General features: G+C 37.1%; 1 protein-coding gene across 2 annotated transcripts in view; it reads left to right on the top strand.

Annotated features, from left to right (window-relative positions):
- The window catches only part of SPATA16 (spermatogenesis associated 16), a 252,692-nt gene that overhangs the window by 114,783 nt on the left and 119,730 nt on the right, over positions 1 to 18,179 (top strand). For both annotated transcript variants that reach the window (XM_054483031.1, XM_054483032.1), the window contains exon 4: positions 6,479 to 6,568. In XM_054483031.1, coding sequence (XP_054339006.1) covers positions 6,479 to 6,568 — 90 coding nt within the window. The remainder of the gene's footprint in view (positions 1 to 6,478; positions 6,569 to 18,179) is intronic.

Raw genomic sequence — 18,179 nt, 5'->3', positions numbered from 1 at the left:
AACTGGAACTTTCATGCATTGCTGGAGAGAATGCAGGATAGTACAACTGCTTTGGAAAGACGTTCAGGAGTTTCTTACAAAGTTGAGCATATGCCTAGAATAGGACCCAGTAATGTCATTCCCCTGTATTTTACCATAAGAAATGAAAGTTTATATCAAAAGATTTGTATATGAATGTTTACAGCAACAGAAACAACAGAGTGTTCATCAGTTGGTGAATGAATAAACAAATTGTGGAAACTGTTAATAGTTAAGCAGTAAAAGGAAGCAAACTATTGATACATACAATAATATGGATGAATCTCAAAACCATTATTCTAAGTGAAAGAAGCCTTACGCATAGGCTATATACTATATTATTCCATTTAAGTGATATTCTAGAGAAGGTAAAACTATAAAGTTGGAAAATAGATCAGTGGTTGCCAGAAACTGGGCATAAGGGAAGAAAATTGATTAAAAAGGAAAATGAGAGAACTGTTTAGTACGGTTGTAAATTTCTGTATCTCTATTGTGTTGATGGCTATGTATTTGTCGAAACAAACCAAACTATATACTTTTAAAAAGTGAATACTACTGTATATAAATTATAACTCAATAAAACTGACTTAAATAAAAATATGTTAGAAAAAATTTAACTTTCTGAAAAGTATTATAGAACATGAATATAAACAATGAGAATATTGCCTTTAAAAACAAGCTGGGTTTAAAATGGTAATAATCACCGTTAAAATTTAGTTCTCAAAAGATTTCCCAAGGAATTTGAATGAAGTAAAGGTGTCTAGAAGTTTTATTTAAATCATTAAAAATTTAATGTTATCTCCAGTGGTTTCAGACTAACAATACCTTAGAAATAAATATATTATTTCTTCTACATACCATTAAAATATTTTCAACAGTGAACCATTTATTAGTTTTAATAAATATCAGAAAAAGAAATTGTACAAGATATTCTCTATTTACATTGTAATAAAATGGGAAATTAGCAGTAAAATTTATAAGAAAAAAATGCCCTTTTGAAATTGAACAATGCTGTCCTAAATAATTCTTTAAAGAGGAATTAAGATCTATAATTAGAGACTGGGAGAAAAAACTGTAATGAGAATAAAATATACTCTATCATTCTTAAGGATATGGTCAAAGCTAAAATTAGTTTAAAAATTCAAACCTCTAAATGCTTTCTTTAAAAAGAAAACATAATTTTCTATATGTCAAGAATAAGAGAAATAATAAAAATAAATTTCAGAGAGGACAAATATTGATTAATAAGTATAAAAACAGAAATGAATAAATCAAAAAATAAAAGAGTAGCATTAATAGCTAAACCTAATATCAGTTTGATTGAAAAGACAAAATATAAAACCTCTAGCAACTTAATTTTAGTATACTATTTCATAAAAATCATAGCATTATTTTTTAAATGAATTTTTATATTTGTTCATTTCTTATCCTGGATGTAATTTTATTTTATTATTCACTTTCTCAATCCTTGGATTTAATATTCTGTATTAATTTTGATACCTTTTTTGAATCATTAATTAACCTAATTCACCAATACAAAAGATCAAAGGAAACTCCACAAGATCATTTTGATAGATTCAAAGAATATTTTTAAAAAATTATTTACTTCTGGTAACTCTTGGAAAATAACACATAGAATGATACTTCTTTTTTCTTAAATTGATCAATAATAATAATTGTCAATGAAATATTGAAACACTCTTAGCTCACCCTACTTATCTAAATTCTTTTTCTAAAAAATTTAGCCTATGTAGTAAGAGAAAAAAATAGTTATAAATACTGAAAAGCAGTAACCAAACATCATTATTTGCAGATGATGTAAATAAAATTAAATTATTGCGATATTAAGTTATAAGGGTACAAAATAAATATTTTTAAAAATACACGTTTAAATGCTATGCTATCAATACGAGTTTGGAAAATAAAATAGAAAAAAATCCCATACCTATTGTGCATACATGTACTGTTTCTCAAGCCTTAATGTGCATACAGATCAACTAAGAATCTCCTTAAAATGTGATTCAGTAGGTTTGAGGTAGGAATCAAGATTTCACATTTTTAGTAAGCTCCCAGGTACTGATGCTGATTATACTCATAGTAATATATTTATATATATTTATTCTATACATTTTATATAATTCTTAAGCTTTAAAATTCTACATGAGAATATATATGCAAATATGTGTGTGTATATACATAGATATGTGAATATAGACATATTGACCTATATTCTCATGCAGAATTTTCAAACTTAAGAATTAACAAGAAATTAGTAAAACTTCTATTTTTTTAAAAAAGTTAAAATATTACAAGAAATTAGTAAAACTTCTATTTAAAAAAAACTTTAAAATATTACTGGGAGACACAAAAGAATATTTGAATAAAGAAGAGAAATGCCACATTCCTGGATGGGAAGACAATAATATAAAAATGTCTACTCTTCCTAAATTTTAATCTAATGTCTTTAGTTTAATACCAATAAAAAATGTCTTTAGTTTAATACCAATAAAAATGTCTTCAGTTTAATACCAATAAAAATCACCAAATGATCTTTTTGTAGCTGGAAGAAATAAAAATGATAAAGTTCAACAGGAAGAATAAATATGCCATATTAACTAACAAATATATTCACAAAGAGGACATTAGGCAGTTGTTTTCCTTCTGGAAATTAAAATCTATTATAAAATAAAGATAATTAGAGCATTTTCTGTCACAGAATTAGGCAGACCAAAAGCATGGGCTACAAAGCCCAGCCATAGACCCAAGTGTGCATATGAACTTAGTGTATAATAAAGGTGGCATATCAAATCACGAGAGAAGGACGGATTATTTATCAAGCGAATTGGGAAACCTGAGATAATTACCAAAATAGACTTATATTCCAGCCTCACCACTGTACAAATTTAGCTCTTAATAAAACAAGCACACACACACACACACACACACACAAAGCATCAAATCATATGAACTTTAATATAAAAGATAAATTTTAAAGTATCCACAAATAGAAATCATAAAAAGCACAAGATTTACCACAGGTAACAAATTTGTTTTAAAAATAAACTTTCGTCTATTATAATATATATTATTTTACAGGATCCCATTGTTTTAGAATGGGGTGAATCAATGGAGTAGGCAATCATTGCCCATTACTAACTCCTTTTCTTCTGACAAAAATTCAATGACGTCTATCATTTAGCTAGTCTCTAACATGGTTCTTGTTTTTTACCAAAAGCCCTATCAGCATAGCTAAATCAGAGTTTTTTCCTCTGTGATAAAATCAGACCAATCAGCTCTGAGATTGCTCTCTGATTACAATTGTAGTTTTTTTTTCTCTGTAACTGCAGTGAGATTGTCCATTTTGGTCACAGGCTGCCTCCTGCAGCTTTCCAAATGGCATCAAATGACAAATGATTAAGAACTTTTCAAAAGACAGATCATCATTTCCCCTACAAGTTGCATATGACATAAAATATATCTTTAAAAGGGTATGTCATTTTAGAAAGCATCGATAAATTAATAAAAGTATAAAAGCTAAGCTTTACAACTGCCACTAGCATTTCCTTGCCAAATATCTAACAGGGGCGTACGATAAGCACACAGTGAATGCTGCAATAATTATAAAAGTCAAAAATAATAAATTGCCAAATAAAATATTTCATCTCAAATTACCAAATATTCTTTTATAATTACACTTTCAGGGTAGAGACTGGGTCTGTGTCTTCCTTCGGTCCCTCTTATGAAGCCGCGAATCATGTGGTTTAGGGCAGAGTGGCGTTATGATTAAAAGAACCTAGTCGGTGTAGCAATAGTGATTTCTAAACTCATGTCCTCTACTTGCATTTCTTCAATACCATACAGAGGACTTATAATTACAAGCAATTTTTTAAAAATTCCAATCTTTTTATAAATCACACTGTAATGGTTCCAATAGTGTCAACCTCACCAGCCCTCACTACTCACAAAAATCTTCTCTGCCTACATCCAAAGCAACTCTGATGCCTTCTCTTCTCTCTCCTCTCTCTTTTAATAAGCTCTTTCTTCACTACCCCTCCTTCCCAGCACACCTCATCCTTGTCTCCAATCTAATCTACTTTTGTCAGAAGAACTTGTCTGACAGAGCAAGATTCTTGGAGAATAGCTCGGCAAAGCAAAAACATTACATCATAGGCAAAAAGATGCCAAAGGCTGGAAACATCCATTCAGTAAGGATTTTGTCCCATCAAATTTGTAGATGCTAACTAAACATGCATGATGAATAAGTGAATAAAGTACTAGGGAGTACACCTCATAGACTTGTGGATGAAATAAATAAATAAATAAAAAGTAATAGGGAAGAATTACCTATCCTGTGGAAGAAAATTGTCAGAATCAGAAAACCCAGTCCCTGGACAAAGCTCTGCCCTCAGCTACTCTGACTTACCTTTACAAAATTGCTTCTATAGGGACAAAATATATAAACATGATTTTCGAACATTCTCTTTTTCTGAAGTAATAAAAAATATTCATGGTAAATATTAGCATTATAGTTTTGTCTTGATATTAAATGAACCCATGTGATCGTTTTAACATTTCCAACATTTTAATCAGAACACACCAAAGCAAACAATCTGTGTTCTTGAGGGATTAATGTATTCATTTGCAAAAATCCTTGTCATAGAGTACAGTAAAACCTCATTAACTCAGACCCTTCTAATTCAGAAATCACCATAGGAAAGGCAGTGTGGTATAATACAATGCTCTGTGGCTAGACATGGAAAACCAATAAACTTGAGACAGCTCTTTAACTAGTTATGCATGATTTTAGAAAGTTCCCTCTTCCTCTACCTTCTGCTCATTTGTGTTTGAAGTGAGCTAAGTTATACAGTCGATCCATCTCATCATCATACGATTCTATGATTATCCATAGGCCAGATAGATTTTTTTCTACTTTATTCTTTTTATATGCAGTGTTTCTGGGAATGGAATTATTTTTGTCTGCATGTTTTTAATGTGGAATACCTGAAGAGCCCTGAGAGGTCACACAAGTTTCCTAAATTTGTGCAATTATGATTATGTGCATTTTTCTGGACAGAGGTTCAGACTTTTTATCTGGTTCCCGAAAGCACTGTATACCTCTCAAAAAAAGGTTAAGAACCACTTACTTTTATAATGAACTAATTCCAAGTGATTCCCATCAACTTGTAAAAATAGGCTCACAAAATGTTGCTTAATAATCATGCGTTGGTTCTGTAACATTCTGTAGCCCACATTGATAAATACAGTAGAAGCTACATTTCGAACTTTCACTAATGGCTGGGTCCCCATTTGGTGATAAGGCATGGACTGCATCCAGCTAGTTGACCCTGTTATAGCAAACACCTTGAGCAATACCTACCCATAATAGGCTCTCAATGAAGCAAGGAAGAGAAAGGTCTACCTCTTTGACTCTAGGAATAGAAGGCAGCTAGGGAGATCATTTCACATCTAGGTTTGGATTGAGATTCCAGAACTCTGTGAGATAATGGAAGAGTCAGCAGGTAAGGACAGTTAGTTCATCTTATCCACAAGTCAAGCCTCATCATTTCAGTCAAGAAAAAACAGAGGTCCAAAGTGAGGAAAGGCCTTAACAAAAGAGTCAAGACCAAGACTAGATCCCTTAACCAACGGTACAGGTCTTCTCTTACACCCAGCTGGGAGAAGACACAGAACCTAATTATGGAATTCAAATGAACATGTCACTCAAATTCCAGTTCCTCTTTTTTTTTTGAGACAAAGTCTCGCTTTTGTTCCCCAGGCTGGAGTGCAGTGGCGCGATCTCACTGCAACCTCTGCCTCCCAGGTTCAAGCGATTCTCCTGCTTCAGCCTCCCAAGTAGCTGAGATTACAGGCACCTGCCACTACGCCTGGCTAATTTTTATATTTTTTAGTAGAGACAGGGTTTCACCATGTTGGCCAGGCTGTTCTTGAACTCCTGACCTCAGGTGATCCGCCCACCTCGGCCTCCCAAAGTGCTGGGATTACAGGCGTGAGCCACCGCACCCAGCCTCCAGTTCCTTTTTTTTTAACTGAAATTCAGCAACTAACAACCTCTTTCTTCATTAAAAGTAGACATACCATAAATAACCTGCTTTTTCCCTGATTTATTGAAATAAAAATTCATTTAAAAACAAATAAAATAGCACCATGTCTTATATGTAACATAAGTTGAATTCAAATTCTTTGCCATTGTCATATCTGTAAAAATATCCAGTCCCATAAATAAAATTTCTTTGATAATGCAAACTTAATTAGTTTTTCAATAATGTTTGTTTATTTGTCTTAACTGCCAATTATGGGGACGGGGAAGGGCTCCTTTCACTAGTGTCTTTAAAAACACATAGTATATAAAATTGAATGCCTGTGATTTCATTCCAATGCACTTGTGGTAATTGTCTTTTAAACCCCAAATAACATTTGCATTTCTTTTACCTTTTTACAGGAGCATTGTTTTAAACCCAGCCTATTTCCGGAATCATCTTCGTCAAGCGACAGTGTTTAGATGTCTGGAGAGGTATTCAGAGGCTGCCCGGTATGTTTGTTTTACTTTTGTGAGGATTTATTTCAAGTTAAATTAATTTTATTCTCAAATTCTGGTAATAGCATAACAGAACTCTCCATTTCTCTCATGGAATATGATTTTATCCAAATTATTGTCTATCAACGTCAAACCAGCAATTATTGACTATCTCTTTAATTAAAGCTATTCAATATTCATAGCTCTTAAAAAAATTCAAAATTTCCAGCCATGAGGTCACTGACAATGATGGAAAAACTTGCATAAAGTAATAGAAATGCACTTGACCTCTTGCTCTCGGGGATGCTCTGGTCCAGATTGCAATGATACATTTCTATAACTATCTCTTGAGCACTGGAGAGGAAATCCAATGACGTGAAAAAGATCCTAGAAACCCATTTCTGGAGCAGATGGCATCAGTTAAATAACACCAAGGTTGCAAGAGATGTCCCGAAGTATTTTTTTCTTGGACCCCAATGTATTTTTTAAAAACCTAGTGAAGCTTCCCCTAATATTTGCATCCCAGAACTTAGACTGTGGCAAAGAATTGCAAGAGTTGTGCAACAGCCTCATTGCTACCAAATTCCTTCTCACCTGTGACAACCCAGGCTTTTTTCCTTCCTGGATTAGCTCACAAGACTCCTCTTCCTTTCCATGAGCTCTCTCAAATAATTTTCCTTATTTCCTAATGTAGAGGTGCCTGCTATTTCTTCCTTATCCACTTTACCACCCCAGGAATCTAGCAGGAAAATGTGATTGGTTTCTAGATTTACTCCAAGTACAACTTCTAAGGATAAATCCGCAGGAATCGAGATGGGGTGCCTAGGTTGCAGGTGACTACTGTCTAGAACATTTTTAAATAATACTATCTTTGACACTGGAAGCAAGAGTTTGAGTGTATAATAAAATGGCTTCGTAAAATTGACACTGTGTCATGCCTGTAATCCCAGCACTTTGGGAGGCCGAGGCAGGTGGATCATCTGAGGTCGAGAGTTTGAGACCAGCCTGACCAACATGGAGAAACCCTGTCTCTACTGAAAACACAAAAAATTAGCCTGGCATGGTGTTACATGCCTGTAATCCCAGCTACTCGGGAGGCTGAGGTAGGAGAATCGCTTGAACCCGGGAGGTAGAGGTTGCGGTGAGCCGAGATCGTGCCATTGCACTCCAGCCTGGGCAACAGGAACGAAACTCCGTCTCAAAAAAAAAATTGACACTGTGAGGTTTACATGAATTCTATGTTTGTAAGATGTTCCCAGGAGTTGCCTGAACTCAATTAAATAGATATGGAAAGCAGAGTTCATCTCAATTGCTCTCACTTTGCAGTCAAACAACCAATATGCCACAACATCTTTTTATCTGTGGGAAGGTCCACTTTGAACAGTTTTTAAAAGGTCTTTATCATTCTCTTTTTTGCATATTTCCCCTCTACTATTTCTCCAATGTATTTTATCTAAGGTGCTCACACATTACTTCTTCCTACTTTTTATTTACTCCACTGAAGTGTCTCTGTGGCTCACTTTCTGACCACACATGTTTCCTAGCAGTATGAATCAGAGAGAATCTAAGAGATGATAAGTCTCCTTCTTTCACATTTAAATGAACAGGTTTTAATAAAGGTCACTAGCTACAAATGAAGCTAGTAAGTTCAGCATTAGCAAGTAACAGCCATCTGCAAAATAGCCTCCATTAAGAGGTGGTTTATTAATATATCTTGAATCCAATTGAAAGATCAATAGAAGGCTAGACACAATTTCAGAACTAGATTTCAACTAGTAAAAGAATGCTAGTGGTGTGCTTATACAGACTCTAAAGATCAAATTGTTAAATATTCAGGAATTTGGAGCGAGCTAGTTGCTAAATCGTAGGAGAAATTAGCAATGCTGGGAGAAGCTACACTGTTGAAATTTCAAATGCTACAAATCCAGGCTTTTCTTTACTTTTGGGAGAGTCAGGTTACCGGCATACCATTGGCTGTAACATAATTGTATCAAGCCTGTTGGAGCCAAAGTAGTGACATAAATTTTTCATGGATCCCAAAACAAACAAGAACTTAAAAATTTGGAATTTGTCAATATTTGCCCTGTGAAATTGGCACAAAATATTCCACTGCCCTTGTCATGTATACTGAATTAGGTGTATCTCCAGTGAAATAGGCATATCTGCTTAATATCATTTGACGACTGACCCGATGATGCTTATTGAGAAAATTCCTGATAATTCTTGGTTATGCTGGTGTGGAGTTTCTATAAAGAAGCAATACAATTACTGTCAGGTACAAGTATTTTTCATCTTGGTTTCTTTAGCAATTATAGCCCTCAATATACAGTATAAGGTCATTCCCCCCAGAGAAAGGATGCTATGAACTATGAACACAAATATCGCAGTGTATCTTAGCAGCTAGATTTCTAATGTAAATCAACATATATAAAGCAATATATACAGCTATTTTTTTTTTTTTGAGACAGTCTTGTTCTGCTGCCCAGGCTGGAGTACAGTGGCACAGTCTCAGTGCTCACTGTAACCTCCACCTCTCAGGTTCAAGCAATTATTCTGCCTCAGCCTCCTGAGTAGCTGGGTCTATAGGCACACACCACCACACCCAGCTAATTTTTGTATTTTTAGTCTAGATGGGGTTTCACCGTGTTGGCCAGGCTGGTCTCAAACTCCTGACCTCGGGTGATTACTGGCATTGGCCTCACAAAGTGCTGGGACTACAGATGTGAGACACTGTACCTGGCTTATAGCATTTATGTTTATCAATCTATTGGAGATTTGAGTAGTTGATTCAGGCCTCTTACAAGTATTTTATGTCAAAATTCATTGGTAAAGACAATACATCAAGGTTATTTCCTGTAGCATGCTACTCAGTCATGTTTCTTGGATTGAGAGGCACCTACCACATATGAAAAAAATGCCATTATTATGTGACTTAGGAGATCCTAAAACCATAATTCCAAAGGAAATGCATCAGCCCATATCTTATCCAAGATAAGGGTATATATAACCAGTTCCTGGAAATTAGAATGTCTTAGGTTTTCTGAGCCTAACCACCTTCACCAATGAAGGGACTTCTAGTAAATAGGCCAGAGTGATTCCCAGAACAGCCTCATTTAAAAAGCCCAAACTCTCAACAAGAGAGGCTGAAGGAAATGCTACTCCCTGTGGTTGGAGGGAAGATATCAGGTTTACAATGGACAGATTCTTTTATTTTACAGGTCAATATCCTTTCAGTAACATTCTACCAGAAGAAAGTGTAAGAATACATAAATTATAGAAATTGAACAAAAATGGAGATATTTTATTATGGTTTAGGTTCTGCAGGGATGCTAGTCACGTTACAGAGATGGCTGGCACTGGTTAAATTGATAAAATCACATTTTCAGACCACAGACTAAGTTAAGATAGCTCTAACCCCCATTCCCAAGAATAAGCCACCTTGTGAAGCCTTAACTGAAATAGAAAGTTGCAAAGCTTTTTAACATCTTTCTGTTTCAATGCATACGAAAAATCTGTGTTGACATAGAATGAATGTCATCACTCAAATCTGCCTCTCCTCCCCCAGCACTCATACTTACACACACACACACACACACACACACACACACACACACACCCCATTTGGGACTATCTTCATGAGAAGAAAATATTCAAAGACATAAAATCGAAGAAAAGTCAAGACTGTTTTGTGAAGACAGCTAATGACTTTTGACAATACAGATATCATGGTGTCTTTTATCTCTTTGTGCTCAATGACTAGCACAAGGTCTAAAATATGCCAAGCACCAGTTAGGGGGTTGTGAATTAAATTAGCAGGTTTTTGAGTCTGTGGTACTATGTGGTTGATAACCATTCAGCTATATCAATAAGATATTACATAAAATTCTTTGTAGAACCCTGATTGAAAGATAAATATGAGAACTGTGCTCATAGTAGTGAAGATTATAGGATAGCATGATGACTTCTAAATTGAAAATACAGGCAAAAAACCATATAACATTGCACAGGGTCTTTATTTAAAACCACATTGTGTAAGAAGCAGCAAACAGAAGGTAAAACTAAAGAAAAAACGCAACAAAGTCTCTTTAATGCATCATTGATAAAGAATTTTCTGCTGGGTGCAGTGGCTCACGCTTGTAATCCCAGGACTTTGGGAGGCCAAGGTGGGAAGATCACCTGAGGCCAAGAGTTTGAGAGCAGCCTGGCCAACATGGTGCAACCCCATCTCTACTAAAAATACAAAAATTAGCCGGGCATGCTGGCAGGCACCTGTAATCCCAGCTACTTGGGAGGCTGAGGCTGGAGAATCGCTTGAACCCAGGAGGCAGAGGTTGCAGTGAGCGGAGATTGTGCCATTGCAGTCCAGCCTGGGTGACAAGAGTGAAACTCTGTCTCAAAAAAAAAAAAAAAAAGAAAAAAGAATTTTCTGTGTATTTCTACATGCATGGGCTAGATAAGGGATACAAAAACAGGAATAACACATTCAAATGCTTATAAAGCCCAGGCAGATGATGTGTGTATCAGACCATTTAAAAGATAAAATATGTTCTATGAACTATAGTGAGCTGGAGACCACTCACTAAAGTGACCATAAAATTAATCTTTCAAACTAGATACCTGTGATACTGAAAGTGGACACTATTAAGAATTACGCCAGGAAAACAGGTATAAACCAGGACTTTCACAAGCACGCCGGCCATATCATCACCCTACCACTGGCCCTTCCAAAGAGAGTGGCCATCACTCAAGTCCAACTAATGTTGCTTTATGGGAATGTAGGTTCAACTTGGCAGATTTTTTTTGAGTCTTCAAGAGACAGTATTAATATAACTTCAGAGCATTCCAATAAATTTATTTACTTTGTAAAATATTTTCAACTTTCATTTTAGATTCATGGGATACATGTGCAGGTTTATTACATGAGTATATTGCATGACACTGAGGTTTGGGATGCAAATGGCCCTGTTACCCAGGTAGTGAGCATGGTACCCAGTTGGTAGTTTTTCCACCCTTACTCCCCTCCCTCTCTCCCCGCTTTAGCAGTACCCAACGTTTATTGTTTCCATCTTTATGTCCATAAGTACCCAAAGTTTAGCTCCTACTTATAAGTGAGAACATGCAGTACTTGGTTTTCTATTTCTATGTTAATTTACACTTAGGATAATGGCCTCCATCAGCATCCATGTTGCTGTAAAGAACATGGTTTCATTCTTTATATAGCTGTGTAGTAATCCGTGATGTGTATGTACCACATTTTCTTTATCCAATCCACTGGTGTTGGACACCAAGGTTAAGTCCATGTCTTTACTATTGTGGATAGTGCTGTAATGAACATACAAGTGTATGTGTCTTTTTGGTGGAATGGTTTGTTTTCCTTTGGGTATACACCAAGAAATGGGATTGCTGAGTTGAATGGTGGCTCTGTTTTAAGTTCTTTTGAGGCGGGAAATTAAAGAAAAACAAAATTAAAAAGAAAGAGAAATAAGCTTTCCTGTATTAGGTTGACTTGTCCCAGAGGCAGCAACAGGCACAGCCCGGAGCCAGGAAGTCTTGATAATATTATCTAATGTGCTCTGGAGACTCTGCCAGCACTCCCTCAACATAGGGAGTAGAAAAACAAATTTTCCTTTGTTTTATGGAATGAGTTTATAGATTCCTGTTCTCTGTAACTAGTGACTTCAACTATTCTGTTTTATTTAAGCAGTAGAATGAAGGTCATGAGCCTCTGAGCAGGCCTGAGTTACAGCTACCTGGGTGCCATAGTGAAGGTTATGGGATAAGCCCGTGCCTAGGCAAACCAAGATAATGGACATCTGGGTTGCATAGCAACAGTCATGTGCAATCCTGAGTTATGAACCTGTTACAATTTGATTAACTGTCTTTGTCCTGCCTCTGTATCCCTGCTTTCAGGCCACTGTAAGCTTGCTTCAAGCTAGCCCACCCCTTTTTGTGAAGTGTGTATAAAAGTCAAATGCTGTCTTTGTTCTGGGCCCAGTCTTTGGACGTTGAGTCTGCTGGGTCTGAGTGCACTCAATAATAAAGATATCCTCCTGTATACACCCCAAGGTCTCTCTCTGGTCCTCCTGATTCCGCAACACTTTGAGAAGTCTCCAAATTGCTTTCAACAATGGCTGAACTAATTTACATTCCCACCAAGAGTGGATAAGTATTCTCTCTTCTCTGCAGCCTCACAAGCATCTATTATTTTTTGACTTTTTAGTAACAACCTTTCCAACTGATGTGAAATGGCATCTCATTGTGGTTTTGATTTGCATCTCTCTGATTATTAGCTATGTTGAGCATTTTTTTATATTTGTTAGCCATTTGTATGTCTTCCTTTGAGAAGTGTCTGTTCATGTTCTTTGCCTAATTTTTAGTGGTTTTTTATTGTGGTTTGCTTGTTTTTTTGCTTAAGTTCCTTATAGATTCTGGATATTAGACTTTGTCAGATGCTTAATTGGCAAATATTTTCTCCCATTTTGTAAGTTGCCTGTTTACACTGTTGATGGTTTCTTTTGCTGTGCAGAAGCTCTTTAGTTTAATTAGGCCCTACTTGTCAATTATTATGTTTTGAGGACACTGCCATAAACTCTTTGCCAAGGCCAATGTCTAGAATGGGAGGTATATCCTAGGTTTTCTTCCAAGATTTTTATAGTTTGAGGTTTTATATTTAAATCTTTAATCCATCTTGAGTTAATTTTTGTGTATGGTGAAAGGTAGTGGTCCAGTTTCATTCTTCTGCATGTGGCTAGCCAGCTGTCCTAGCATCATTTATTGAATATGAAGTCCTTTCCCCATTCCTTATTTTTGTTAACTTTGTCAAAGATCAGATGGTGTTAGGGGTGCAGCTTTATTTCTGGATTCTCTATTCTGTTCTGTAGGTCTCTGTGTATGTTTTTGTACAAGTACTATGCTGTTTTGGTTACTGTAGCCTTATGGTGTAGTCTGAAGTCAGGTAATGTGATGCTTCCAGCTTTGTTCTTTTTGCTTAGGATTACTTTGGCTGTTTGGGCTCTTTCTTGGTTTCATATGAATTTTAGAAAATTTTTTTCCATGCTGTGAAAAATGACATTGGTAGTTTGATAGGAATAGTGTTGAATCTGTAGATTGCTTTGGGCAATATGGCCATTTTAATGATATTAATTCTGCAAATCCATTAGCCTGGCATGTTTTTCCATTTATTTGTGTCATCTATGATTTATCTCAGTAGTGTTTTATAGTTCTCCTTTCATCTCCTTAGTTAGCTGTGTTCCTAGGTATTTCATTTTTGTATGTGTGGTCATGGTAAATGAGACTGCATTCTTGATTTGACTCTCAGCTTGAACATTATTGGTGTATAAAAATGCCAGGCATGGTGACTCATGTCTGTAATCCCAGAATTTTAAGAAGCCGAAATGGGAGGATCACTCAAGGTCAGGAGTTTGAGACTAGCCTGGGCAACACAGCAAGACTCTGTTTCTAAAGAAAAAACAAACTTTTTTTTTAATTAGCTGGGCATCGTGGCACACACATGTAGTACTAGCTACTCAGTAGGCTAAGGCAGGAAGATCGCTTAAGCCCAGGAGTTCCAGGCTGGAGTGAACTATGATCATGCCACTGCACTCCATCCTAGAGTTCAGACTCTGTCTCCTAGTGAGAGACTCTGTCTCTAAAAACATCAATAAATAAATAAAAAGAAAAAAAATGCTACTGATTTTTGTACACTTATTTTGTATCCCAAAACTTTACTGAAGTCATTTATCAGTTCTAGGAGCCTTTTGGCAGTCTTCTAGCATAGAATCATATTGTCTGTGAAAAGAGATAATCTGACTTCTTTTTTCCCTGTTTGTATGCTTTTTATTTCTTTCTCTTGCCTAAGTTTGCCGGCTAGGACTTGCAGTACGATGTTGAATAAGAGCTGGCATACTCGTTTCTTCCTTTTCTTAAGGGGAATACTTCCAGCTTTTGCCCATTTAGTAGGTTGCTGGCTGGTCTACAGCCATACCACCCTGAATGCACCTGATCTCATAAGTATGATGTTGGCTCCAGGTTTGTCATAGATGGCTTTATTATTTTGAGGTATGTTTCTTCAATGTCTAGTTTGCTGAGGGTTTTTGTCGTGAACGGAATGTTGGATTTTATTGGAAGCTTTTTCTGTGTCTATTTAGATGATCATATGGTTTTTGTTTTTAATTCTGTTTATGTGATGAATCACATTTATTGATTCAGGTATGTTGAATCAACCTTGCACCCCAGGAACGAAGCTTACTTTATTATGGTGAATTAACTTTTTGATGTGCTGCTGGATTCAGTTTGCCAGTATTTTGTTGATTTTGTGCCTGTAGTTTTCTTTTTTCGTTGTGTCTTTGCCAGATTTTGGTATCAGAATGATGCTGGTTTTGTAGAATAACTTAGAGAGAAGTCCCTCCTCCTTGATTTTTTTTGGAATAGTTTTAGTAGTATTGGTACCAGCTCTTCTTTGTATATTTGGTAGAATTTGGGTGTGAATCCATCTGGTCCAGGTCTTTTTTTGGTTGGTAGGTTTTTTATTACTGATTCAACTTTGGAACTCGATATTGGTCTGTCTAGGGGAGTCAGGTTTCGAGGATTCAGGTGCTGGCTGTAATGGGGAGGGGCAGCCTTGTCCTCAGGTCACTGGCTGAACTCTCAGGTGAGGGCAAGCAGAGTTGCTTAGGTGGTAGGAGCCCAACGGATATCACAGGCCTGTGGGGTAAGATTTCCACAAGTACTTTGAGCCACCATTGAAATGCTCAGGCCGGGGCTGGGTGGGTGCACCGGAAGCCAGAAGACCCCAAGATCCGTTTGGGAAGGGGCACGGAGTCAAGAGAAAAGCAGTCTGGCTGTCTCTCTGCAGGGCAGTTGTGGCAAGCTAGAGGCACGAAAGTACTCAGGCTTTCTGTTCCCTCTCCAGCCTGGGGGCAGCAGGGGTAAGGACCACGGCAGCAGCAATGGCAGAGGGCCTGTCACTTACCTCTGGGAGCCCCACCACAAAAACAAAAACAAAAACAAAAACACACACACACACAAGCCACAACGTGCCAGAGTGGTCAGGCCGGGTGAGGCGGCTATGCTGGGAGCCCAAACCAGTGGGCCTTTTAACAGAGCAATGTAGGGCAGGGGCTCGCAGGAAAAGCAGCCTGGCCTCCTCTCTGATGGAGTCATGCAAAAGAGCTCAGGCTCTTTGTTCCCTCCCAACCTGGGGGCAACAGAGAGGGGCACAATGGCCTTGGCAATCACGGTAGGTCTGTCTGTTATGTCCCAGAGAAACTCAGAGCTGCAACCAACCAGAGTGCTCAGGTGAGGCAGGAGAATAGGGTCTGGAGGTAGGGAACCTACTGCGGATTCATGCTGAGTGTCAGAGGCTACTCCCTTTTTAACCCCTCTGTTTCCTGTGTGGCAGTCGAAAAATGAAAGTACCTCTGATTGGTCCCCTGCCACAACCAATCAGACTGGTCATGGGCCTACTCATCACTTGGAGTGGTTCCCTCCCACAACCAATCAGACTGGTCACGGAACTTTATTTGCATATAGTAAACCAAAGGGAAACGTCTAGAGGGTATTTAAGCCCCAGGAAATTCTGTAACTGAGGCTCTTGAGCCACTTGCTCCAGCCAGCTCCTGCCCTGTGAGGTGTACTTTCGTTTACAATAAATCTCTGCTTTTGCTGTCTTGCTTTGTGTGTGCATTTTCTCTAATTCTTTGTTCAAAACACCAAGAACCTGGACAACTACCTTTGACCAGTAACACAGGCAACTGTGCACACTCCAAGCCGGTGGGCCTTGCCTGGCGAGCAGCAGGAGAGGTGGGGTCTGTAGTCTGCTCCTCAGCACTGCGGCTGCTTCATCTATCCTAACGGCATGCGAAAGAGCCTAGCCTCCCCTGTTGGTGGGGCTACTGTAGCTAGCTCTAGGGTGCTCAGGGATCCAAGACCCATTGGGCTTCACATGGGCTTGAGTGGTGCCTCTGCACAGACTCCAGGCAGCTCTCTGTGTCTGTCTGGAGACCCTGGAAAGTCAGAGGGGCTCTTCCATGGCCAGGACTGCAAAGGCCTGCGGTGGAATTATGGATCCCCCAGGAGCTCTTATTCAATCACCCTTTCCCCCACGATACGGCAATTCCTCTGGCTCTGCACCAGTCCCAGGTGGGTGGCTGTCCTGCTTTGCTCCTCCCTTTTGGGTCCTGTTGTGTATTGCTTCCTTGGTGAATTCCAACTTGGCCTCCTGGAGGATGCATTTGAAGAGCTTAGTGTTTTCTCTCTACTGTTTTCTCTCCAGGAGCCGCTGGCTCTAGCTGCTTCTAGTCCGCCATCTTGAACCAGAACCCTCGATTTTTAAATATTGCCAGTTATTTCAGTTTTTTTAAAGTGCAGAATCATCTTAAGAAAGCTGAAGTGGTCTTATCTATGAAATGAATGAGTTCAGTAGAATCAATTTACCATATGATCAATTTGCAGAATTCATGAATTTTAAAGCTTGCTAAAAACTTATTTTAAGAGATAGTCTTATTGAATATATCTAATTGATATAATACATTTTCCTATGTACATTTAGCAATTTTTTATTTTAGCAAAAATTGCTTTAAAAAGTTTAGCAATTTTTTTAATTTTAGAGAATTTTCAAAAGCTAAAGTCATGGAATGACTTATTCTCATTAACATGTTCTTCTTGTGTGTGTAGTTATGACTCTTGTTGTTCTTTAATATATTATATTACTATTCTTATGAATACAATTAAAATTTTAATTTGGAAGTTTAAAAATTTATACTGATTTATTTTTAAAATTTTAAGTCATTTTCTGTTGCTTCTAGACCCTTTGGCTAAGATCAAAGGAGAAAAGTAATTTCCTGTTTTTAATATTTTATTATTTTTAGAATTTTCCCCAGTTTTTGCAGAGTGATCAAATGTATCTATTTAATGAAATATATTTTAAACAATTAATATCGTTTGCAAGAATTCATATTAATCAGACAATTGCAACAGCTCTCTGCTTTATCTCCTGAAACTAAAGAAGCCAAAATAGGGAAAATCAACAGTAAGCGCCTAGCACAATCTGAGCTGTGGATCCCACAGAGTGGAAGACTGAAGAACAGAGAGAAATGGAAGGCCCCAGATCTCTGGAGTCCTGGCTCCCTGCAAGTCCATCTAGTAGGATTGCTATAAATTGTCTAAAGAGTTAAAATAAACAAATTTTTGTAAATAAATATGCTTATGAATTTGACAAACTGGTCATTCGGCAAACTCATCAGCTGATCAATAACTAAGATCCCATGGAAGGCTGAGGGCCACAGCTTTGGATCTGCAACCTGGATCAAAGCCTGTCTTCTAGTTGTAAATGAATCCTGTAGTTTAATCCCTCAACAGAATAAACCATTCTGTGTCTTTCGTTTTCGAAAATTTGAAAATGCCCTGAAATCAAAAATATCACTAAATATATTTTTAACAATTCTTGCTAAAATAAAAAATTGCTAAATGTACATAAGAAGATGTATTCATATCAGTTGAATATATTCAATAAGACTATTTCTTAAAATATGCTTTTAGCAAACTTTTACCCTAAACGTTGTAAAAGCTTAAGGGTAAAGTCTGAGCTTCCTTTCACCAGTAAGAGCGATCCTTCCCATGTCAAATT

The sequence above is a fragment of the Pongo pygmaeus genome, chromosome 2 (assembly GCF_028885625.2).
Source record: "Pongo pygmaeus isolate AG05252 chromosome 2, NHGRI_mPonPyg2-v2.0_pri, whole genome shotgun sequence".
In the NCBI taxonomy this organism is placed as follows: Eukaryota; Metazoa; Chordata; class Mammalia; order Primates; family Hominidae; genus Pongo; species Pongo pygmaeus.
This window is presented reverse-complemented; position numbering and strand designations above follow the sequence as displayed.